General features: G+C 34.6%; 1 protein-coding gene across 1 annotated transcript in view; it reads left to right on the forward strand.

Moving 5' to 3' along the window:
• Window positions 1–252: 252 nt before the first annotated feature.
• Window positions 253–26,623, forward strand: part of LOC104279066 (alpha-mannosidase 2-like) — a gene marked incomplete at its 5' end in the record, with an annotated part of 51,681 nt that continues 25,310 nt past the window's right edge. Inside the window, 5 exons of the mRNA XM_009876235.1 lie at window positions 253–455; window positions 5,229–5,414; window positions 7,678–7,792; window positions 10,451–10,518; window positions 25,964–26,129. Of these exons, the coding sequence (XP_009874537.1) occupies window positions 253–455; window positions 5,229–5,414; window positions 7,678–7,792; window positions 10,451–10,518; window positions 25,964–26,129 (738 nt within the window). The remainder of the gene's footprint in view (window positions 456–5,228; window positions 5,415–7,677; window positions 7,793–10,450; window positions 10,519–25,963; window positions 26,130–26,623) is intronic.

Consider the following 26,623-nt stretch of genomic DNA (forward strand, 5'->3'; position numbering starts at 1 on the left):
CCCCTTCAACAAGCCCCTGTCTTTCTTGCGTTGAGTTGAAATGAGCTTGAAATGCTTTTGGAAGAGCTACTCAGCTTGTCTGAAAAATGCACAGGGAAAATTTGCAGCTTTTTAGGATAGGATTTGTGCTGTAATTATGCTGGAAGACTGACATATTTCTAAAGTGTGTATGAATCCAAGCATATTCATTCTCTTAATATATCTAAGTAGAGAAAATGGAACTATGTTATATTAATTTTAATTTTCATTCAGGCCCAGTTTGGAACTTTATCGGATTACTTTGAAGCTCTGCGCAAAGAAAGCAATTTGGGTGAAAAGCACAGCAGTTCGTTTTTCCCTGTTTTAAGTGGAGACTTCTTCACCTATGCAGACAGAGATCATCATTACTGGAGCGGATACTTTACGTCACGACCATTCTATAAACGATTGGACAGAGCTCTGGAATCCTACTTACGGTAAATACTGCCATTCAGTAAACTCATAACATATGTCTTGACACATGGGAGATACGGATGTATAAGTACTCTAAATCTGTCGGACAGATGGAAAAGTGATTTCGAAATGCGCAGATTAAGTTTACTTACAATAAGGATGGCCTAAATGGCCACCAAATGTACTTGTTGTTACAAGGATTAGTTGATGCATCTGGGTTTTTTTAGTAAAGTCACGGAAATATGATCGTTTTTTTCATCCAAACAAATAAGTTGTTCTAAAATACTTTTCAAGTTTTCAGCAAGTCCTGATTCTATGGAAAATAACACGTAGTATGTTTTTTGTTTCTGTATTGGGTTTGGGCGGCTATCAGATCAATCTATAATTATGGCTGTGAACTCTTTCAGGGAGAGATAGAAAGGCACGAATTTTACAGTGGTTGTTAGAGCCAGTTGAGAAGTAGTCAGGAATATTGTATGCCATGTGATCTCAGGTTGTAAGGTGCTGCTCTTCTGAAAAGTGTTTGCATCTGCTTTGAACAAAAAATTATTGCTGAATTTTGGTGATGGAGTATATAAGTTGTTCTCCCATTAGAGCAGCTGTAGATAATACACACTGTAAAATGATTTACGTGTATTTTAAGACTCCAGAACGAAATCTGGGACTGATGCGTATGTTGCAAGCCCTGAATATTTCAGCTATTGCCAAAACTTGGAAACTGTTTCCAAAAGATTATTCTTCCAAAGATTCTTAGCCAAAGGACATTTCTTGTCTTCTGGAAGGATCCTTTAAAATATACCTCTTATAGTACTTCAGCATGCTCTTCAGAGCTTTTTGTTTATTTGTTTTGTTTTAATGGTTGCTGCAGTAGTGGAGGGAACAAGAGAGATGAGGAAAGTCTTGGTTTGGGAGCATGAAAAGCATTTTGAACACACATACAAGTACCTTTCAGAAGAGAAACCTCTGTATCTAGCAGAATTTGTTTTCCTTTTTCCAAGGAATCAAGTCTTTAGTAAAGTGAGGCCTTTGCAAACTTGGGACACAGCTACTCTGTGATCTGTAGTATGGTTTTCTTGTAATGAAAGTGAATTTTTCTAGCCTTCTCTCTACGTTCTAAGAATACAGAGTAAGAGACGTGAGGAAGTCAAGAAAATTAGCGAGGAAGAAATGAAAGCAATAGAACGATGTAAGAAATGGGATCAAGGGCCTGAGAATAGAAAGATGTTACGGATTTGAAGGCATTGCATTGACCAGCAAGGAGAAAAGGTTGACAAATGCAAAAGCAGGGAGGAAAGAAGCCACAGGTTGTCAGGAGTGAGACTTAAAATAAGACCAAAGCTGAGAGGAATGACACAAAGCAAGGCTAGGGTACCTACTTCTTTTCTTTTTCCCCCTAAATTCCTTTCTGTTTGTTAAAATTCAACAAAGTTTTAATTTTGTTTTAACTCTTGTCATAGCCTGAATTCTCAAAAATGTTAACTGTATTTACTTGGTAATTTTTCTGGTTTTCATTACTTACATTGCATAAAATTTCGTATGAATTGCTTTTAATTTTATTTATAGTATTTACAACTTTGCACTGTTAAAGGATTCCTTTGTGTAAGACTTTCAGTTACTTGCAACTTCTGAAAAAGTCCTAGACTTAAAAGTAAAGGATCTCTGGAAGAAAACTAAACCTTCAATCTGGGAAGTTTTTCATCTTTCATTTTCATTTGTGAATTAAGAACAAAATGTATAGATGTGTTGGAGTTTTTTGACAGTTCTGCTTTCAGAGGCCTAGAGAGTCTTCAAAGATGGCATATTCTATTTTTTTAAATTTTCTTTAAAGTTAATGATCATATTTAATGAATAACACTCTTGCCCCAAACTTGTGATTAAGTTTTTCATAGTTCTTTTTGATCTAACTTATATCTATCTATATAGTGTGTGTATATATATATATGTGTGTGTGTATATATATATTTATATATAAAGGGGAGTGATCTGTGAACAGGAAGTAAGTATGTATGTGTGTGTGTTCTTTCCCAAGGATGGGTGCTTTTAAGTTCCAACAGCACCAGGATTAAGAAGTACTTCACTTTTGCTTAATATCCAGGAAACAGTGTCCAACTTCAGGACCTGCTATGATGGCTGGACACTTAAGGAAGAAGAGAGTTGGTTGCTTGGGTTTTTCCTGGTGTTAAAAAAGTTTTTGGGATTGTGCATTAAAGAAAATGCATGGAATTTTAAGGATTTTGTAATGGAGATTGACATAATTGCTGAGACTTCTTTTTTCCTAATCTTAAGTGAGAGGTGGATGGATTGAAGTAGTTTAAACGGTGATGAAAACAGCGACTGTAAGTTTGTTTAGTATAATAATGGAAAGATGCAAAGAACAGCATAGCTGAGGACAAGTTAGCAACGTGTTCTGTGATTTCATTCTTTACAGTGTAATCAGAGAGAAATGATGGTAAGTCTGAAAAAAAGATTGTTGAAGTAATTCGAAAGCAGAACAAGAGCCACAATGGTACATCTTAGTGTACAGATGGATAGAAAAGACCACATCTTGAGAGTTCAAAAACTCTTGGAATTATTATTTATTATTGACTTAGGTTACATATAAAGTAGACCTAAATGTAACCTGTTGTAGACTTTAAGGAATCAGTGAAGCCGATTTTTGTCTATTTACTGTGTCATCAGGTAGAGATACAGGGACAAAGTACAACAAAGTGGAAAATCTGTGGTAACTAAATACTTTATATAATCTGCAGTAGTTTGAAATAGTCATGAGAAAACCAAGGCTTTGCACAGCTTTTCTGGAAAGATCCTAGAAGTGAATGCTTACTTGTAAGTTGAAGTGTTCTCAAATACATTTCTTATGGTTTCACTTCTGAGTATCTTTCATCTTTTGACCGTTGAACCATTCTAATGTTTAGAATAAAATTGAGACTTGAAAAGAAAATTTTGCAGAGACTGATGTCATGAATGGATCTGCAAGTCAGAATCATTTCTTTTTCTGAAAGCCAAAAGTGTTCCAAGTGTTCCATAGACACAAAATGGATTTAAAGTGAAGTTCTCAAAGCAGTATGAATTGAAAATGTAGTTAATGTATAGCTTCATTTTAATGTTATTTCTTCTAGTTTTAAGTTTGTTACCAAGTTTATAAATAATGGACTTCCTCAGTTAAGAAAAAAAACAACAAAGAAACAAAAAGCATCGAGGTGGATTGTGGGGAGGGAAAGCCAACCTGCATTTTGAGGACTAAATTTTTTTGTGTTCTCTTCATAGCTGCAGTTGGGCCAGTGTATAGTGGCTAAATCAAATATTTCAGGGAAGGTAAAACACTTTCACGGAGGGTTTATCTGCTAGATGAATGTGCATCTGATGCCTTTTTAACCATAATATACTTGTTTTCCTTTCAAGTGGAGGTGTAACAGAACAAAGTAGGAGGAGTGCATAGATGGAGGAATTTTCACTAGGCAACATCAAAACCCATAGCAGTTAAGCTTAAGTGACTAGTAGTAAAAAACCAGGAATTGCAACTTTTTATATCTTGATTTTATTTGTAGCTTCTGACTAGTTACCTTACCTGCAAGAGCAACATCTCATCCTATTCCTCAAATATTGACTATATGAAAATCAATTAAATGAACATTGTACCTTTCAGTTTAGTGTGACACTTTGTACTTGCAGTTTTTACATAATTGTCACTTATGTGATGCATAAAGACAACGTAATCAAAAGTATTTTTCGTGGTAGTAGTAATATCAATGCACAGTGAAAACGTAAGTTGAGAATTATTTTAAAATTTGTTGTTGTCCCTAGCTTAAATTGTAACAAATCTACTCACCGACGGCTTGGGTAAATGTAAAACCTAATGTATTTTCCATTTTATTTTGATTATTTACATGCTTAGACGTTTTCTCTTTATTTCAAGAATATAAATTGTTTTGGTTTTTTTGCTTTTTATAAGATTAACCTGTTTCTTGGTTTCTTCAAACACTTGAGAAACCATTAAGCTCAAAAAAAGTTTGGAAAGGCACCTACCACTTTTCAGATTTGCAAAACAGAATTGTAACATTTTAGAAGAAGGAGATAGGAAAAAAGTGAACAGATGGTTTACCAGAATTTCTACAGGCATCTTTGTTATTCATAATAACTTGCAATTATAGTTCATTTTTTTTGTAAAACAGATTTAGATTTTCGTGAAGCAAGTGAGAACTTAATGGTAATGTATTAGTTTTAGGGTTTTGCATAATAAGGAGGAGAGAATGTCTCTACATTCTGTTCAGTCTTAAGAATTTTTGGATGTGATGTTCTCCCTCTTCAGGTGAATGTGTGGTGAACAGGTACATCAATTTCCTATGTCTTTAGGAGAATTTACCTTACTTGAAGTACAAATGGCAGAATAGATATTTTATAGAATGTGTGGATTAATACACTTCTTTAAGAGTTTTGTTTGATTAATTGCTTTCTGAAATGGCAGCGTATCCTCAATGTGTCCTTTTAAGAGCAGATATGTCACACATTTATGAAAATGTTCTGTTAACTTTGTATTGTCATATTTTTCTTTTAAAGCTTTGTTTTCCATCACTGAAGTCTTACAGGAAGCTTGCAAAGTGGTGAAGTGCAACAGTAATTTTTAACTGTTTGAAGCTAGAAATAAGATAAAAAAATAAAAGATTAAGGTTTAAAGAACTTCCACAGCTAGGCGTAATGAAAGATGTAAAAACATCAGTTTATTCTTCCGGTAAAAAGTGCAATGCTTTTTGCTCTTTATACCTGTATAAATATTTGATTCTTCTCTGCAATTTCAGGGCAGCTGAAGTCCTCTACTACTTGGCTTTGGTGCAGTCCAGTAAATCTGAGAAGATGAGTGTATTTCCTTCAGTGAATAACTACAAATTGCTGACAGAAGCTAGGAGGGACCTTGGACTCTTTCAGCATCATGATGCTATTACAGGAACAGCTAAAGATTGGGTAGTTGTGGATTATGGCACTAGGTATTTATTATAAATATATAAACTTAAATCTTAATTTCCCTTTGCTTTTTAAAAACAGAGTTATTTATTTCAAATATACAGATTTGCTATAGGTAGCAAATGTCTATACTGAAAATGTAGAGGTGCTCTGCCAGAGAAGTGGGTTTGGTTAGCTGTGCTCTTTGGTTATGGAATACTTAAAAATTTCTGAGGTTTTAAAGGAAGATAATTAGACACTGTACTGCGAGTTCTTTAATAACAGGGCTTTTTTTTTTTTTTTTTTGCAGTAGCTATTATATAGAGGAAGCAATTATCAAGAGTTGATAATTTAAGCATATATTCATTGGGAAATCTCACACTCTCTGTAACCTACCTTTCTTTGATTTGGGAAATCTTTTTCATGTTGTTATTCTACTTAATTTGTCTGTTGTTATTTATTGCTCTTAAATCTGGTGGTTGGTTTCTCATTATTGAAAAATTATTCTGCTGATTACTTTGTGGAATTTTTTGTAAAGACGAGTGTATGATAAATTCATATGTATGTCTGTGGATGTAGATACATGCTATAGATGCAGATTTGTTCAGAAAATTATGACATATTGGAATGTTAAGTCCTAGTAGATTTGATTGATTGAAGTAAATGATGATAAGTAGTAGAGCATGTCCATTAAATAAGTTACTTTCTTGTCTTGAATGCAATACTTTAAACCAGAATTTTAAAATTCCATCAATTTCTATTTCTTTAATCTATTAAAACATAGATATAGTCAAAATGCAGTGGACTAGCTTATGAGAGAGTAGAAGAAGGGCTTTTTTTGACTTGATGAATAAAATTACACAACTCAATTAAAAGTTTGTAAACCTTGTATCAGGTGAAGCAATGGGGATGCCATGGTGGCAATTTAAATTTTTGTATTTCTGATTGTTCTTGTAATTCTGCTTGAACGCAATCTTGAGTTTGATGCCAGCATTTCAGGTTTGATATATAGACAAACGAAATCAAACATGTAGAAGACGAACATTCCTAACATTAGCATTTTTAAAAAGTACTTGTGTTTTTTGAGGGTAAAAATTGTGCAGCATAACAGTGTGTGGAGATGTACCCCATTTTCATTATGCAAGGTAGGAATATAATGAAATTGAAAATATTTCTGCATTTTGCAATCTGGTTGCCCATTGTAACTAGCTGTTCTGGGTCCAGTTTTGTTGAATATCTTCATCAACGACCTGGATGAGGACATAGAGTGCACCCTCAGCAAGTTCGCTGATGATAAACTGGGAGGGCGTGGTTGACACCCAGGAAGGCTGTGCTGCCATCCAGTGAGATCTGGACAGGCTGGAATGCTGGGTGAAGGTGAACCTCATGAAGTTCAATGAGGACAAGTGTAGAGTCCTGCATCTGGGGAAGAATAACACCAGGCACCAGTACAGATTAGGGGATGTCCTGCTGGGAAGCAGCCCCATGGAGAAAGATCTTGGAGTCCCAATGGGCAGTGAGTTGTCCCTGGGACAGCAACGTGCCCTTGTGGCCAAGAGGGCCAATGGGATCCTGGGGTGCATTAAGAAAAGTGTATCCAGCAGGTCTAGGGAGCTTCTCCTTCCCCTCTCTTCTCTCCTGGTGAGACCACACCTGGAATACTGTGTCCAGTTTTGGGCTCCCCAGTTCAAGAGAGACAGGGACCCACGGTAGACAGTCCAACGGGGAGCTATGAGGATGATGAAGGGACTTGAACATCTCTCCTGTGAGGAGAGACTGAGAGAACTGGGGCTGTTTAGGCTTGAAAGGAGACGGCTGAGAGGGGAGCTTATTAATGTGTGTAGATATCTGAGGGGTGGATGTCAAGAGGAAGGAGGCAGTCTCCATTCTGTGGTGCCCAGTAATAGAACAAGGAATAATGGGTACAAACTAGAATATGGGAAGTTCCACCTTAACATGAGGAGAAACTTCTTTACTGTGAGGGTGACGGAGCACTGGCACAGGCTGCCTAGAGAGGTTGTGAAGTCTCCTTCTCTGGAGACTTTCAGACCCCACCTGGACACATTCCTGTGTGGCTGCCCTAGGGGATCCTGCTCTGGCAGAGGGGTTGGACTAGATGATCCGTAGAGGTCCCTACCAACCTCTAACATTCTGTGATTCTGTAATTTCATGCTATATTGATTTTAAAAATTTCATTTATTTTTCTGTAACTCATTCTTTGAGTTCTTCAATCTTTTCAAATTCTAATGTTACCACATGGAATAAAACCAGATGAAAACTAACTTAAGACTTTAAAATTTTTCACAGGCTTTTCCATTCAATAATGAGCTTGAAGAAAGTGATAACTGACTCTGCTCATATCCTCATCCTAAAGGATAAAGATGCTTACAATTATGACACATCAAGTCCGTTCCTGAAGATGGTGAGCTATCTTTCTTGATTTTCTCCAAAAATAAAATGTGAACTATGTCTTTTCAATACACTTTGAGTGGTCTAGGAAAAGTCAGAATGAAATTTACTGCTAGTACCTGCTCAGAAATCTGCTACTTAGCACTGTTTTTGTTAGTTGAAGATACTGAAGAGTAGAAAGTGTGAACCTGAGCAGTTTATGCAAAAAAACCCTCATACATCTAAAATAAATGGGCTTATTTTTTTTCTACTTCATGGATCACATATTAAAAGCAGGTGTTGTAATTTTCATGGGGACATAAATTTCTTGGCCACTTCAGTGACATGTAAATGATAAGTGAATATATAACAGCATGCAATCTTATAATTTGACTTTGCCTTTTACTTAACAAATGTAGGAATAGAAGAATTTCCATCCTAAGCCTAAGCTGAATTTGCAAGACCAGGTCTAGACCTTGTGCTTTTTTCCTTAGGTGAAACTGTTAGAAACAAGAATCCACCGATGATAAAATCATCAACAGGTACCCATGTACCATTTTGAGACCAAATTTACAGGGAACAGCACCTTGAAGAAACACACTTGCTAATATTGTTTACTTTAAGAATTCTTAGTTTTTTAACTTTCTGAAGAAAAACTTCCTGCTGTGATAGCCGGTGTAGTCTTGCAAAGAGTCTGCCTAAGAACATACACCTGAAATAGAGAGGAAACAACGTACTTAAATTTCCTTATGCGTAAATGTAACAGGACTCTGATACCAATACATATGTGCATAATTCATATATATGCCTGTGAGTGTGTGCTGCTAATATGTCATTGTTTCTCCTGGTTTGGAAGAGTTAAAAAAACAAATGTGCACCTTTGTAAAGTAAGAATATTTTTAGGTCATTCATGGACAGAAGTTTTCACTGCTGCTCTGAATTATGTTGGAGGATGTTGAGATGATGTATGTTACTCAACTTCCATTGTTCGTTCTTTATGAGTCTGGGTTCATACCACTGGATCATAGAAGTACTAACTGCTGTTTAAACTGTATATTGCCTAGGAGAATACTAAGTCAAACTCACTGTTACAACTGTGAAAGCAGAAATTAAGAAGAAAGTTCTTATTTCAATGAATTGATTATATCTGTAGAAAAAGGAAGGAAAAAGGTGATTACAGAGGTAGATTATGATTTATCTGTATGATATAGAGACACTGCAGCACATTGTAAGCCCGGTGTTTCCACAGTACTTTGGTTACCTCGACAAAAGGTTTTTTACGTGGCATTTGTAGAAGGCCAATGGGACAGAACATTTACAAACATCTTTTGCAAACATTGAGCAAGTTGAAAGTTCAAAGGCACCTATATTGAAATACCATCATGGTGTTTTGGTGACAGATGAAAGCTGACATCAAGAATTGCTTGGAGATGGTCATTCAGAATGAGTGCCAAGAGAGTTGAAAAAGGCAAGTGATGATGACTTTAAGATTGCCTTTGAAGAGTGAAGAAGTAAAAAACACAGGGTCAAAGGAACAGAGAAGGAAACTGTAGCAGCATTTAGGTAGATAGGAGGTACAACTAGGAGAAGATTCTCCTTGAAGCCAGAGGAAAGGAAGTTTGAAATGAAACATGATGGAAGTGTTCCAGAATGATACTGCTTTTACTGTGTTTCTGCTGTTTTAATTGTAACACACAAAAGCGTAATGTATTTTTCAGCTAATACGTGAGTACTTTGCATATCACAGACTACATTAGTAAACAAATGAAAAACTAGAGTGTATGGAAGACACTGAAAAATAGATGAAACTTAAGGATCCTTGAATGATCCAACCAGTAGGATAAGATCCAGCCTCTGTAGAAGGAAAGCAATGTGACTACTACACCGTTTGCGTATGTTAGTCTTATTTCTGGGAGTGCAGAAATAAAACTTTCGTGTAAGTGGCAATAATTGGATTTGAAAAACATGATTTTAGGATGTTTTGGAATATGCTGATGAACTAGGAGCTTTGCACTTCAGTTGCAAAACCTGTGATTGTCACTATTATATGAACCAGTAGGAACGTGCCAGTAAATGAACAGCTTATTACTTTTAAAGATTAATACAATAGTGACAGCAATGGCTTTTCGCTACTTTTTCTCACTGTAAGTGAGCCCTTGGTGATATTGGATTTAAGAAAAGAGAAGAACTAGTGAAAAAGAAAAATTCATCAGTATTCTGAAACAATTCTTCAAGTAGTTTATGTAACATGAAAATTATACATACCCCCTAAACTATGGGGATTTAAAATTTTCTTTATGTACAGTGTGAGGTAATGGCAAGATCTGACAGATGACTAAATCCTTGTGGTAAATATACAGGAGTGTAGGATTTCAAGAAAAGATTAGTAGAAGGATATGCATATTTGCAAAATTTGAAAGAAGTTGGCAATTATAATGTCAGCCCAACATTTTCATTTTTGCAAACAATTTGATAATGAAAGCAAGGGTTTCTCAATGAATTGATCATAATGCCTATTTTTCTTTTGTCAATCTGAAGTACTTAGTTAATAAACCTTTGTGGTTCATTGTCCTGTATAACATGCTAAAATAGGCTTCTGATTGTGGAATGACTAACATGGTTCGGTACTTCATAAAGTTCATATAGTAGACAAAGCTCATGTTTAAGTGTATTCAAAAATGTTCTATTGTAGGATGATGTTCAGTCTTCCCAAGATTCTTTGCCACACAAGACGGTTATAAAGCTGACATCAGAACCAAGGTAAATAAATAACATATTACCTAGTATCTAAGATTCTTTTAGCGCTGTATGTTTTCATTACCTAGTAGGTTTTTATGCCATTTCATTTTTTCTTTTAACTTTCTCTCAGAGTAAAGGTAATTAAAAATAAATTAAAAGGTAAAAAGGTGGCCTGGCACATAATTCTAATACTATTATGTCTAGATGAAAGAGGACACAGCACTTAAAAACTAATGAAGTTTCTCACATACCACTAATTCAGCTGCAGCAAGTAGTCTGTTTAAGGTGTGTTTTTACAGCATTGTAATCCTTAATAAATTATGCTTGAGAGCAGCAGTAGGAAATTCTAATTAAGTGTAATTACAGCTGGGTCAGTTAACACTGTGACCAAAACTTTAATTTTTACAAGTGTCATTGTTTAACTCCAGCTGGCAACTAGGCACCAAGCAGTGGCTTGCTCAGTGCCTGCTCCCAGTGGGTTAGGGATGGAGAATGAGAAAAAAGGAGTCAAGCTCAAAGGTTGAGATAAAAACAGTTTAATAAGACAGAAACGAAAGGGAAAACAATAATAATAACAACAACAACAGCAACAATAGTCATAGAATAGAGAAAACAAATCATGTACAATACAATTGCTCACTGCCTGCTGACCAGTGCCCAGCCAATCCCCAAGCCATGGTGTCCCTCAGCCAACCCCCTCCAGTTTATGCACTGGGCATGACATGATATGGCATGAAATAACCCTTTGGCTCATTTGGGTCGGATGCCCTTGCTGTGTCCCATCCCAGCTTCTTGTGCACTCCCAACCTCCACTGGTAAGACAGTACGTGAAGCTGAAAGTCCTTGCAATTGCTATAATCAGTGTGTTATCAACATTATTCTCATCCTACATCCAAAGGACAGCACTAAACCCACTACTAGGGAGAAAATTAACTTTATTCCATCCCAAACCAGGACAGTAAGGCCTAAAAATTACAATATAGAAATGCTGTATTGTCTTTAAAATTCAAGAAAAATTCAAAATAAACTAGGACACTGCTTTCTCTTAACTCCCAACTTTCCATTGTATTAAGAGGCCACTTCTTTATCTATATGTAGTTCTAGAGTACTCAGTTGAAACTGGCATTCTCCTGTGCCCATGAACATTCAGTATTCAACCTGATGAACTTAAACGGAATCACAGAATCAAACATACATCAAAAAGTTGACTAATCCAAATAAACTAAGATGTGTGGATATGAGAGCTGCTGTTTGTGTAAATCAAGTAATACAAAGTTTTTGCTTATAGAATAAAAGATTTAAGATTGATTTTAAAACTACTGAATGCTATTTTTGCTAATTTTAATATTCAATTTCTCTAATTCTAGCAAGTGGTGAGATAATAGAACATACTTGCCAAATTAATTGGGGTATCAGACTATTTAGCAGACTGTAACTGTTAAAAAAATTGTAATCAGATACTTTGAAAAAGTCATCAAAGTTTGGTACTTGCGAGCTTTTAGCAGAAGCTGTCTTCAGTCTTCTAAAGTTAACTGTATATAATGTGTATATATATGTAGTTTTTATATGAGTGTCTCTAGAGCAGTTATGTAGACATACATGCTATTTTGGTTTTTTAAATACAAGTTAATTCTTTTATTGTAGTGCTAGGTAGGTTTGTCTTTAATTTATCCAAAATGGTCAAAAAACTCAGGTGCCTAGCTCTTTATGTAGCCAAATTCCTTTTTCAAAATAGCCTCTTAGATACCTTGTATTTAAAGACTTGGCTGGAGGCAAGTTATAATGTAAACTTTCTTTGGCATTTGAGGATAGGTTTAATACTTTTGCTTTCTTTGCCTTGGTTAGCTCTTGAATTTCCCCCATGCCCCTTCCATCCCCTGATACGCCTTTTATTTGCATCTACTGTTCCACTTATCTCTCTGCATAGTATGCTAAGTAAGTTTTTCCCTTTTTTGGTGTTTATGCATTTCAGGCATTTGCTTTTTTTTTTTTTTCCTTTTCGTCTTAGTTGTACAGTAGAAAGATATACATGCTAAGCTTTTTTATTTTAAATTTAATACTACCCTAGCAGCTCTTGTTGCTGTTCTCTAAACTTGCCTTAACTTACTAAGAAGATAACATTGGTAGATAATCACTAAGTTTAACTTGTCTGGTATTGTGAAGATACAGTAGAGTCCTGTAAGGTGTGGTTCATGTTCCAAAGATTGTGTAATCAGAATCATGGGAGATAAAATAAGGAGGGAAAGGAAAATCTCAGGGAGAAGGTGAGGAGAAAGATTATAACATATTATTGATACTGCTGCCTGAAAACCCATTTCTGGTAATCACTTCCTGTTTTGAAACAATTTCAAAGCAGTGCATAAGTGCATACAACTTCATGTTTTCTCTGTTGTTAAATTCCGTAATTGAGTATCTGTAGTTTCGATTATTTTCTTTTCTAAAAATGGGCTTAGTCTTTGTAGGTTTCTGACTTTATCTCTGGTTGTAGTCTGATTCTCCATACACATTATTGTCAATGCAGAAAGTGATATGTAAGCTGAGACAGTAACTTGCTTAAATCTAGTATGAATATTATGACTGTGTGAGTTTTCTAGGTAACCAGTAAAGATGTGAGATGTTAATTTCAATAGAACCTTAAACTCAACTTTATAAATTTAGCATTAAAGGCTACTGTGTTTAAAATTCAGAGTTTGAAGCTTCAAAGACAGAAACTGGTTTTTCTTTTCAAATGTTGAGGCATCAGCAGATTGAATATAGTGATTCTCATCAAAACTTTATTCTTTAGTTATCCTCTATTCATAATGGTCTTTATTGCTCATGTCTCTAGCATGAAATCTCTAAATTTCTTTCTGTTTATGTGTTGGAATATACTATTATGTGCGATAGAAATTAAGGCAATGTAATAGGCAAGGTGTTACTTTTTCTTTAGTTGGCTGAATATTTAGTTTTTTGTAGTTGTGCATTTCCATGTCAAGATTTTTCAAAAAAAAAGCTGTATTGTAAATTGATTATTCATATAAAAGTTTCGTTTCATATCACCTGTAGATTGAGACGAACACTACTGATGGGAAACTTGTAAGGTTTTTCTTTACTGAGTTGATACTGCCAATTTCAAATCTAAGCTACTTTTCAACAGAGAGGTAGTTGGTAGTACACTTTTGCCTCTCTCATCCAGCCTTCTTTTTTGATGGCTTTAAGTGTTCTCTTTGCTGGTTGTGAAAACTGTAGTCAGTGGTAAGATCTGATTAGACAGACCGTACAGGATAGCTAATAGTATTTGATTACATGGAAAAAAAAGAAAAGGAGGAGGGGAATCTATCTTTCAGTAGTCATTGTTCTGCCACAGAGTAGCTCCAGATTGCTGTCTAGTTGAGAAATGTATTTCAAACTATTTCTAAGTGTTACTACTTTTAACATATTTAATACCGTTCACCCCACCCACCTATCCACCTATGCATCTCTTCTCTGTAGTGCTCTGTTGCTATCTTTTTATGAATTTGTAGTTTTATAAAAATAATGTTTAATGTCTGTGAAATTGATATGTAGAGTATTTTAAATCTTACTGTGCATCTGTCACCTTAGAAGACCTGAGTGGTCTTACAGTCAGGCTTTTGAGTACTGAAGTTGTGGCATATTAAATTACACTAAACCCTCTTTTAACTGCTAAATGAAGTTGCATGCTTTTTAAAACATTTTTACTTCCAGCTTAAAAACAAAGTTTTCACAAGATAATATCCAACTAGATATGGAACTACTATTGTCTTGGTCTGAAATTAACAATTATTACAGCGTGTCTTGGAGAACAAGCCCATGAGTTTGCTGATAAAGTGGGTATTGCATCACACTTCTGTGAGAGCCCTGTCTTTTAATACAATCGTTGGTTCTTGACTTCCATGGACTTGGGCAAGGGTGTGGGTTTTAACCTCTTACCATCCAGTTTAAGCTGTTGGTTGGTGGTGAAGGATGCATAGACAATGTGAGTGGCAAGATTTCCTGGCTATTTCTATCTATAGTGTTTCCTGGAGACAGCGTTGTAGGGGAATGTGGTAGATGAGAAAAAAAACCCCAGGAATTGGCTGTCTGTACCACCTTGGATTTTGTTTGGCACAACATGGGTGAATCTAGGAATGAATGAGACCTAACAGTTTTAATCATATGTTATTTTTTTAATTTTCACTTCTGAACTTTCATCCACTTTTCCAGGGAGTTTCAGAGCTGAGCTCCAATGTACTCTACAAGAGTACTGTAATAAATGACTTCATCAAAGATGTGTCAAAGTACCAAGAAGTTTAGTGACATCCACTTTATAATCTAGACTATTATCTTTATTTCAATATCTATAAGCAAGTTTTGGCATAAGGTTGTAATTAACAAAGTTTTTGGCATAAGTTGCGTTTATTCTGTTGCACCCAAAGTCTGTGGACTTTTCAAAGATAGAAAATTCTGGTTTACCTTTTAAGATTTTGCAAGTTGACTACCTTTTCAAAAATTCACTTTGTAGGTGTACTGACTGCTTTCTCAATGCAGCACTACAGTGTAGAAATTAAAGCTATGTTATTAAGTTTAATGAGTGATAAAGAATAATGTACAAAGTTAAAAAATTCTTGGCAGAGTAGTGTGTATGTTACTGTAGTTTTCTGGAGTATGGCAGCAAGGACTACTTGCCTGAGAGGGAAATTTTGTTGGTGTAATACGCCAAAAGGGAAAGGTGTCCTGGTAATTAAGGCTTCAAACCAAATGAACTGTTTCTTTCTGAATTTAGAAGATGGACAGATTGGGCTGATGTTTTAATATTCTCATTTTGCAGCTTTAACTTTGAGAGTTTTCTTGTTGAGTTTTTTTTTTTGACCTGTGTTGCCCATGTTGGTAAAATTAATCTCAATAGTTGTCCAATGTAGTTACAAGGAGGGGATGCTCTGACAGCATTTGACATTTTAATACTGTACATTTTAATTACTTTTATGCTTACTTGAATTCTGAGTTGTATGCATTTTTAGTTAAATATTAAAAAAATTTTAAAACCAGCCTATTGAAGCAAGGGTATTTTCAATTGTCAATGAGAGGGCAAAATATTTAAAGAAAACAAGAAAGGGTACAGTAACATTTAAAATGAAGGAAAAATATTTGTGGCAGTTCAAACATTCTTAATAGGCATACTTGTTCCGCAGTGGAAAAAAATACCACAAACTGAGGGTTTTATTTTTTTATTTGATTAAATGGTGATAGCAATATGCACAACCTTGTTATGTTTTCATTCAAGTGAAACCTCTGTATTAATAACTTCAAGGGATGTGGACGGGATGAATCAAAAGACTCCTTTCTTCTGTTAAGAAACAACAATTAATCATCTGTATTCTCAGCACAGTAGTGCAAGTAGTTAAAAAATGAGAAAACCTGTTGAAGTTATATGTGAAGAGCTACACTTTCAGTTTCTAATACCATGGCTACTCAGACTGAATACAGTGTAATAATTCTTAAAAATTACTTTAAAGTGTTAATATCAATGTTCAGCTGCCAGATCAATTTAGTAGGTTTGAAGTGACCTCTAACTGCCATGAACATTAAGGTTTGTAGTAAACACAAGATTATTTCGGCTAAATGATTTCCATAATGGCAGAGCTGTTGCAAAGGCAAGGAAATGTTTGACTGACACAGGGAAATTCAGGTGTCTGAATTCTGAAACATCCATTAATGCCAACTTGAAATAAATATTCAGTAAAAATCATTGTGGCAAAAGTGGTGACTTCAAAATGAGCAATACCAAATACCAGTATGTATATATTCTCCTTTATGGGTGGAAGCTAGCTGTGCAGCTATCTTTGTGACCAAACCCTGCTAATTCTTCCTTGACAACGTCTAATGGGGGAGAAAATGAGAGGTGTGAAAGAGTTCAGGGCACGCTGATCTCTTAATTCCCACTCTTTCTGTAAGGTCACAGCAATTTTTCAAAGATTTTTGGTTTTACTCTGCAAGCTTTTTACTTCTTGTGTTAATTACACTACGTGCAGGTTTCTCACAGAAATGACTCTGTGCATTGGCAGTTGACATTTCATTAAAGTTTGTCTGGAACTCCAAAAACATAACAAATAAGCTAAGGGATGAATGTCTGCTTTAAAGTAAGGGATAGCTCTTTAAAACTGGGCTGTGGTTCTTTTTTTGAGTTGTTCCAAGTTTCCATTATTAAGAAGAAAAAAGCAGCTTTGTTTTGCAATTAATTATATTCCAAAGCTTTCTGTGGAATTAATCATTATTTTTCAAAACTCAGTTTTGACTGTCATGTGTCTGAATTCCAGTTATTCTAGAAGTTGTTAAATTTAAAACTTTTAATCATTACTTTTTTGGTGCAAAAAAAGTTTATAAAAATGACACTTTTTTCGTTTTTTTTTCTTATTGTTCATAAACCAGTGATGGTCTGTTCTAAATATTTTAGTTTACTGACTGTCTTTGAAATTGCAGTTACAAAAATTAAACCAGTAAGTAAGTTGATACAGTTTGTAGCATTTGTAGAATCTTTGCAGTTTCTCAAAACAGCACAAATTTAGAATTTTCAGTTCAAGGCACAGAATTTCAGCGGGTTTTGCTGGAGTTTGCAGTACCACTGCTGTGAGTTTTTGAAGGTGTTTTATGCTTCAGTTGGTATAAAAAATTACAACATTAAAATGAAAAACCTCACAATTAGGTGTTACAAGAAATTTCTAAGTTCCTCTGAAAATACTGTTTGTAATGAAAGTGTCATGTAAAATGCAGGAAGTATAGATTAAATAAATATACTTTGGAGGGAGGAAAAAACCTGGATTTCTTTTACAAAAAAAAACCAAAAAGTGATCATTATAAAGTAAGATGATAATAAAGAAATGAATACAACTCAAAGATTTGCATTGTATGCATGCACTTGGTTAAGCAGTTTTGGAAGTGGAAAATTCATGTTTTCAGTATATTAGTATGTTTGTGTATTATTTCTTTTTTTTCCAGGCACTGTCCCCTTCAGCTTTTTTAATGGAGTTGCTTTGAGGCAATACTCTAGTTAGTTCAAGGCTCTCAAGGCACAGACTGAAGAGATATGGCAAACTTAAAGTGTTTCTGCTCTTCTGAACCAGATTTTTTTTCCCTTCTAAATGCAGATTTATAAAGCCTGCACTACAAGAGGAACAAGGAAAGGATTTTAGTGAAGGCACTTCCTGACCCTGAAAAAGTCAGGGGGCTTCAAGCCCATCTTGGACTTCAGAACACCTCACAACTTTGTGGTAAAATAAAAAATTTAAAATAGTGCCTTTGGACTTAATCCTTTTGTCCTTAATTGGACAGTAGTTATGTGCTCCAGATTAGGATATGTGTGCCACAACAATCCATCAGAATCATAGGAAGTATGTGTATCTGGCATATGTAGTAGGTACATAACATTTTTAAGTCTTGTTGTAGGTTGATGTTGGTTTTCATGTTCTTAAAATCTATAGTTCTTGCTGTGCTGTTGTCTGTGTTTATCGTGAATGCTGTTTTCTTGAGGGCGTTCCATGGTTTGTTCTTGAGAACGGCACGCCGAGGTCCTGTTTCTTGTGAGAGTAGAGGGATGGACTATGTGCGTATCATCTGCCTTATTCTAGTCCTTTTGCATGAGCAATGAATGTTATAAAGATAGACCTGTAGTTATAAAAAGAGAACTGTTAGGAATGTGTGTGTGTGAATTCTGTTACCTTTATTAATGAATCTAAAGTTTGACTTTGGATTTGTTATTAGGAAGGACACTCCTGGAGTGATTCAGAATTCTGAAATGTCAAGCTAATATAATGGATTTATTTTTTTTTAAAGCACAGTATCATTGGTTTTAATTATTTATATGTTAATCAGAACTATCAGTCATTACTGCTTTTAGAAAGACTGTATGATTTTAACTTTACAGCTCTATTTCTGAACTATGCATTTAACTTCTGTTTAAATGCTGTTATAATCATAGGAGAATTCTGTTGCAACTCGACTGAATTTTTGTCATATTACTTATTTGGTAGTGTCTCTTTTATTTCTTGGTGTCACTAGTTTGATTATATAATGAAAAGCTGATCTGTGAATAATAGGTTCTATTTCCGTCTTTGTCTTTATGCCTTATGAAAGCAAGACAAATTTATATTTTGTGTTTGAGGTTTCAAGTTTATCTTAGATTTCTACTAATTCTTCCACAGAATTTTCTTCGTAAATAAGACATCTTTTCCAGTTTAAGATGCAAAAATCTTAATACTTGTTTGTATATGACAATATTTTATTAGGTTCAAGATTAATATTCTAATCTATAGTAAACAGTTTAAGAGTTGCTGCCTAGATATGATTTTCTTTTTTAATGATTACTATTTATTACATCTGTGACAGTATTTCTACTTCCAAATCAGGATTCCTAAATTTACAAGAAGATTAGCTGGATGTGATACAGAGGACCCTATTAGCACTGTTCTTATCCAGTTAACTAAGCTGAAAAATCTCCTTAAACTTCAACCAGTCAATGAAAAGCCTCTTGAGAAGGTACTGGAATCTCCTTTTGGGGACAACTTGCTTTTCTCTGACTGAGGAAAACTCTTTTCTTAACTTGAATTTTTATGGAACTACCCGTATTACCACTGCCTCAAATTTCGTATTTACATCTGACAGTGTATCTGAGACTGCAGCTCTTTAATCGTAAAGTTTTACTCACAGAGGACTTATCTTATTTAATTAATTAAATAAATAAATAATAATTCATAAATAGTTATGAATGCTAGCAGTTTCAGCATCTGTTGAACCTCAGAAGAAATATACATTAAAGCTGTAGCAAACTACAGTGTTTTATTATGGTTAAGTGTGTTAAGCCAGTGTGGTTTTGTTTGCCATAGCTTTTTGTGAAAGTTAATTTTCATTAATTTGCAGATTTTGCAGATTAAATATAAAGATAATTACTAACTCAAACAGGAATATTGGACTAGGTCTGATCTCCTTTAAAACTGGAGAGCAAAAAACCACACTTTGCATCATGTTTTGATTCCCCGCTTCCATTTAATTTCTAGTCAGTTTGTTTTAAATACATTTTTGCCAGTGCTTCCTTCACCCTACTAAATAGACAGACTTACTGGCTGCCTAACTATTATGTAAATGTTTATTCATAAATGTTGGATATCATGTATTTTTCAACTTATCCTTGGGTATCCATCTGAGCAAGATGGATTTTTCTGTGAAAAGTGAGGCCAAAACCAAGCAAGGATTATTTTTTTCAGATCATAAAATTAGAAACTGTTTTCTGTTTGTATCATTCGTACTAATAGAGTAGAATGCAAATACATTATAAAATTTGAAGTCATACTGCGAACAAACACTCTGTATCGGATTAGAATTTACAAGTATCTTAATAAACTGGAGCAAATATTTCACGGTCAAAGAATGAAATGAAGCTGGCAAGTGGAAGCATTATACACCATGTGGAAAAATAATGTGGGGACCAGCCAAATAGACATTAGTGAAGCAGGAGAAGACTAGACATTAACTGAAGATCAGATTGAGAGAGTTACTTGTATGGTGTCAGAGGCAATTTTGCTTTTGGAAGATTTAAATGGAAATGTTGTGTGTAAAATAGAGCTGAAATAGTGTGCTATACTCGGAAAGCTTCATCAAAAATACGGTATCTAGTTATTGAAAACATACTTCGAGAGATGAGACTTCAAGAAGGCTGAACAGGAAAACGAGTACTAAATCGAAGAAAGCGACGAAAGAGTATGAAAAGGCTGTTAGCAAGAAACATAAATCTATAAGTACATAAAGGTTTGTTACAAAGGGAGTAAGTTGTGTTATACTTGAAGTGGGAAAAAAGGAAGATATAATTGGAAGAAATGTTGTTTAATGATGTAAACTAATTAAAAATGTAATTGTATATTAGCAAAATCGGTGCTTGAGCTGCAGAACAGTATAAAGAGTTTTGGATGTATTCAAGAATAGTGACTGCAGCATTTCACAAAGATTGTCCTACTGAATTCTCATTCTGGCTAAGAAGTCAAACTACAGCAACCTTTTAGTCCACCTTTTTTTTTTATGCCTAGATTTGCCTTTTGTCACTTGAATTTAGTAGTGAGAGTCATAACAAAGCAGGATATTTTGCAGTACCTGGCAAGGTTATGGTGTAGTCTGGTTTGCATATACTATCTTTTATTTAACCAAGTGGAATAAAGGGGAAAAGTGGATTGATTTAAGGTATATAAGACCTTCCAGTGGCCTGAAATGTTGCCTAATGTTTGTAATGAGACCTAGTTGCTCTAATGAGAAAACAGCTCTGCCTGCAACTGCTGTCACGAATTCAGAGGCACAACAATTTATGCTCAGTTTGTTGTGCAGGCAAAAGGAATTTCTTGTTTAGGGTAAAAAGGTTTTTTTCCTCCCGACAAATGTTATTTTGGCACTTGATTGATCTGCCATAAAAGGAAGAGTGTTTCTGTATCACTTTTGATGAAAGTGCTGAGTATTTTCATTGTTTTACACATTGAATGATTGCACAGTAATATATTTTTTTAATTACTTTTACACTGTGAGAGGTAGGTTTCTGATAAGGTGAGAAGTGTTGAGTAAACAGCTTATATTTAGTATCAACTGAATTAGTTCTCTATAGAAATGCAAGAGTCAAGAGATTTCCTAATACTGGGACATTCTGTATTTTCCCTCTGCCTATCCGCCACCCCACGTATGTAGCATACATAGTCTAAGTGTGTGTATGTATCCAGTTATATTTATAAAAGAAATATTCTAAATCCCCAACATCATACTTCTGTAAATTAGGTACTGTGATATGACATGTCTGTCTATTTTCCCTTCCAGAGAAAAAACTTAACTCTGGTGCAAAATTATTCCATGTAGGTGATCCTGCTCTGGCAGTGTCGTTGGCCTGGATGATCTCTAGAGGTCCCTTCCAACCACTAACATTCTATGATTCTGTAATTCTATAGGTATTACTGGTTTTGCTTCTTTTTTTGAATATATGCTAGGAAGAAAAGTATTTTTTGATTATTAGAGAAATATCCATGCATATCTCTTAAAAAATATATTCAGTAATCTTCAGAATCTTAGAGACTTTTAAACTTAAAATTAACGGACAAAGTGATTTCCACAGACAAAGTGATTTCCACATTGTTTGTTTCCTTATTTTTGCCACTATTGAAAGAAAACTTTGAAAGTATTTTCTTTGAGGGAGGTTGTACATGTTTGCAGCATACATGTATATGTATTAAGTAGATGGTCGTGGTTCCCTTGGTTTAATGGAATTTTTTAGGATTCTACCTTTCTCAGGCTTTTTTTTTTTTTTTAAGCTTCCAACGTGCAGGAGAAGCCACAAAGGTCAGATTATTTTTCTGTGGTATTTTTGGCAGCTGCTATGCGAAGTTGTGCTTTATGCAGTGAAAATACTAATTTGCAGTTTACTAGAATATCAATGTTTACTAATCAAACAATGTTACTATCTACTGACTCTTCTCACATCTTTCAAAGTAATTTTTTCATGCATATTTTCAGATATAAAACAGTTTTGGATCTCTCCTGGCCACCCATGTGGTGTCTAGAGAGTTTTTGTTGTTTTATCATCCCAGTGAGATGACTTTGTTTAGAGAATTTCAATTTTGGTTAGAATTCTAAGGTCTTTGTCCTTTAAAATCATCAACTACCAAGATCTCAGAATGCCTTTCTAGCTGAATTGTAACTGACCAGTCCTTCTGGTGATTTTTCACGTATGTAGACTTACTTCTTTAGCTTTTCTTCAGGGCTTATGGCATTTTGATGTATTTTCATGATTTTTCCCTCCCTTTCATTCACCCCACTCCCCACCTGCCCCCTTGACATTTCAGGAGAACTTTATGTGCGTCTCTTCGTTCTTTTCGTTCTTCAGTGGAAGTCTGACGATACAGTTTATCATTTGGTTTTCTGGCTTGCATCTTTTCGCAAACCAGTTTCGCTTTTTTCACTATTTAGGGTTTTTTTATCTTCAGCTCTGTAACAGAAGAGGGAAACTAACCAGCTTCGAAGGTGTTGTTCATGTAACTTCGGATTGAGATGGTGGGTATGTGCCCAGAGAAGTAGTTCTGATGAGTTATAATGAGAACTGTTCTAATCTGTGTGTGAAGGTTTGTCAGAATCTAGTAAAATTGATCAGTTTGAGTTAGTGTCTCAAAAAATTGGTTCTCCAAGCAAACAGTAGTGAAAGACCTCCACTGAACAATGAAAAGTTTTGTCATAAGCTGATGTGAGTCTTAAGTGTCTTGAAGAGATGTTCTTCTGAATAATCCTTTGTCACTTATGATCCTCTGACATTTTCTGGTAATGAGTTCTCATTTCTCACACTAGTTGAATGCATCACTTGTGAAGGCAACATTTAATGAGCTTTAAAAGAGAACAGTAATTGTGTTACAGGTGTTACCAGTAAATGTGTGTATGTATAAATATATGTGTATGCTCATATGCACATCAGTGAAACAGTAAGAACAGTGATATGACATGCTGTGACTTTTCAGTTTATGGCAGTGTTTAAGAAACAAAACTAGCAATAGCCTCCTTCTAGGAGACCAAGATTAAAGTTGTTTGAGATCTGCATCAGCTTTATTCACATTTCGCCTATGAATATAGCTACATTGGTTTGTGTGTTTTCTTGATAATTTAATAAAGAAAATACTTGAAATAGAAGTGATTGGTGGCTTTATCTGCCAGGAAAAGTATGAGAAAGCCTAGTCAGAATATTCTTTGATGCTTGAATGCATGTGTTTAATAGAAGGATTTATTAAAGGCATATAGTAGGTTATATAGGAAAATTGATCATGTTATATGAATAAAAGATACTTGTTTTGGGTTCCAGAGACATGGAAAAGCATAGGGGATAAAAAAAATTGAAGGTATTTCTTTACAAAAACATCTGAAGAGCAGGTGGCAAGATTTGCTTTTCTGAAGTAGCAAATATTTTTACATCAGAGGTACATTCATTTTAGGACTTAGAGCTCAAATCTGCACCTTTTCTTCCTTTTCTGAGTAACTGAGAGCCTTTTACTCCTGCTCCCAGTGCACAGATAGAATATATGATCTCTGTGTTAGTAATTTGATCATGTTTTTTTCCTTTCGTAAGTTATGATTTCCTTTTGTTTCAGTATGGTTAATATTAAAATAGTTTGATAATCCTTTGATTTTCTGAATAAATGAAAGAAATTACAGCTGTGTAAGAAATGATGGCTGACATCTGGCTATAATACTGTTTCTAAAGTAAAGTGATTTGGGTACATTTTTTGACCTGAATTTTACCAGTAGGCATTAAACTCCCTTCTCCTTTATTTGGACAGCAGATGTGAGCTTTCATAGTTTTCTTAGTGCTGTTGCCAGAGACCAGTGATCTGTAATGGAAGGAAAATAATTGCTCGCAGCTTTGGAAAGATGGTAATATTAGTGTTTTTGCCTTAAAATCTGGAGTAGAAAGCCTTTAAATATTGCAGAGTTGTTTCTCAGTGGAATGTAACCGCAATACATTAAACAGCTGTACTCTGCATTTGTGGATGATATTCTTTGTGATGATACAGCTTAAGTGAAGTGTAGCTCTATTGTTTCACACAGATTTCAGAACAGTTACAGTGAAATGTTAGTAAAGGGTAGAAGTTGGATGGTACCTCAGAAGTAATGTGATTTAATTACATTAGTTGATGCTTTTGTATATGGACATGATCTATATCTTACTAAGTATAAATACCTCAGCCCTGCTGAAATAAACTTTTAAAACAAAATACTAGCACCTATGCAAAATTCCTGCATTTCAACCACTAAAAATCTGTCATTATTAGCTTCATATGACTGCCTTATTACTGTACATACACATAATGTACTTATAATATATTGATTCAAGAAAGTATTAAACATATCTACCTTGGTACAACAAAAGCTTTGCTTTATTTGAATATGAAAAAATAATGAAACGTACCTGGTGAATTTATAATGATCAGTGAAATGTAATGGTAATATGGCAGTTCCCAAGGTCTTTTGTGAGCAAATTTGTCATGTGACTAATTGAAGTTGTGAAACATGTTTGTATCAATGGGAAAGTGAACAGTTTCTGCAAATATTTTTACATCAGTATGTGAGATATTTTTACCTTACTATGTTCTTTGGCAGAAAATTTAAATTTAATGAGGATTATAGCATTACAAGAAATGAATTGTAGGCATAAGCTAGCATTTTACTTTGAGGCATAAGAATTGAAGAATTCCACTGTACAGAAAGAATAAAATATATTTGTAATATTCTGTTCATGGATGAGAATGAGGATTTGTTCTGAGCTTTGGTGTTGGATCATCTCTTAGATCCATATTGTTTCTGACACAGTTTGTAAACTTTTTTCATAGTATATGGAGTTCTTAAAATATGTCAGTAATTTTTTTCTTGTATTGCTACTTTTTAACTGGTCTAGACTGAGAGCAGTATTGATTTAGTTTGGTTTTGATTCCACGGTTGTTATAAAAAACCCAACATTAGCTTTTAAATTAAAATTTTATCTGAAAATAAGATATCTTCAGTTAATCAAAAGTGTAAAATGACCTACCCAAGTCTATTGGAGGGTCTCACAAAGAAATTTTGAGAGGAACATTTTTTGTTGTTAAAGCCAATTTTTTAAAGGATGAAATGAACAGTGAGAGACTTCAGGGAGCAGTTGTAAATTGTGCGTTCCTTCAGGTTAGCAATGAAAAGAAGTAAAGTAACAGTCCTGCAGATGCATGAGGCAGCAATGTTTTAGTATGATTTTATTTTTATATACTTTACAAAATGCAAACATGTAGTTAGAAAAAAAATATATATATATAAAGTGTCAGTTCAGTTTCAGGGCTGATTCTTTTGAGTAGTAACATAAGCCGTGTTCAAATGAAAGAACAGGCATAAGATTACATAAAAATTAGACTTCAATGTACATGCACACAGCTACCATAAGGAATTTTGGTAAGCTGTGATTTAAATAATTTTGAATTTTCTCTTATAACAGAGAGAAATAGCTGCTTTAAAAAACATATTATGTATATATGTATGTGCAGCATGTTTTGTTCATTGCTTCATTGTTTCTAAATCATGTTGAAGGAAAGCAGCTGTGTATAAGAATTTAGTTTTTCAGCCTGAAAAATACATTTTAAATGCCCTTAAGTATCTCAGTTGTGCTTGCAATTGTTAATAGCAATTGTTTAGTAGTTAAGATGAGAAACTGATGTGGTTTTGTTGTAAGGTCTTTTCAAAATTGCTTGTAAAAAATAATAGCATTAAAAAAAGAAGATCTACCAAGAATTGATGTTAAATATCCATTGCTTTCTGGTTATGTCTTGCATATTTATTTGTTGTAGTATGTTCTTGTTGTTCTAACTTTGTTTTAATGCTCTGTATGTAAAATTTATGTGCAGCGATATTAAACATGAAGGAGGAAACTTGTTTGCCAAAAGATAATTTAGCAAATATGTTTTTGCAGGTATCTATTGATATATAATCCTATGGAACAAGAGCGATTTTCAGTGGTTTCAGTCAATGTGAATTCACCCAGAGTTAAAGTATTATCTCCTTTCGGAAAACCTGTTACTGTCCAGATTAGTGCTGTTTGGGATGGAGCAACTACAGTATCACATGAAGCATATCAGGTATGCTGCTTTAAAAAACATTAATTTTTTTTTACAGATACGGTAACTTCGCAGTTTAAGAAAATGGAGAGCGTACTTACTGGCAATTCTGTCTTCTGTAGATAATGCCATTAGTTCCGCCATTTTAAGGGAGAGGAGAAGCACACTTAGCATTAAAAATCTGATAAGTTACTAAAGTTTTGTGATACGATGTATTACATTTAAAGGATCAATTTCAGCTGCCTAAACAGAAAATACTGAATGTGTGTCTTTACCCTCAACTTTCTAAAGCTGCTTTTTCCTTCAAGTGGTAGTCTGTGGATGCAGTTGCATAGTCCCTGTATGCTCAAGCACTCCAGTGCTTTGTAAGTACAATGACTTGAGCAGTTACATTCTGATTTTTCTGGGGTTGTGAGGCCCCACCTGGAGTACTGTGTCCAGCTCTGTGGCCCTCAACATAAGAAGGACATGGACCTGTTGCAGTGGGTCCAGAGGGAGGCTATGAAGATCATCAG

The sequence above is a fragment of the Apaloderma vittatum genome, unplaced genomic scaffold (genome assembly GCF_000703405.1).
Source record: "Apaloderma vittatum isolate BGI_N311 unplaced genomic scaffold, ASM70340v1 scaffold2679, whole genome shotgun sequence".
NCBI lineage: Eukaryota > Metazoa > Chordata > Aves > Trogoniformes > Trogonidae > Apaloderma > Apaloderma vittatum.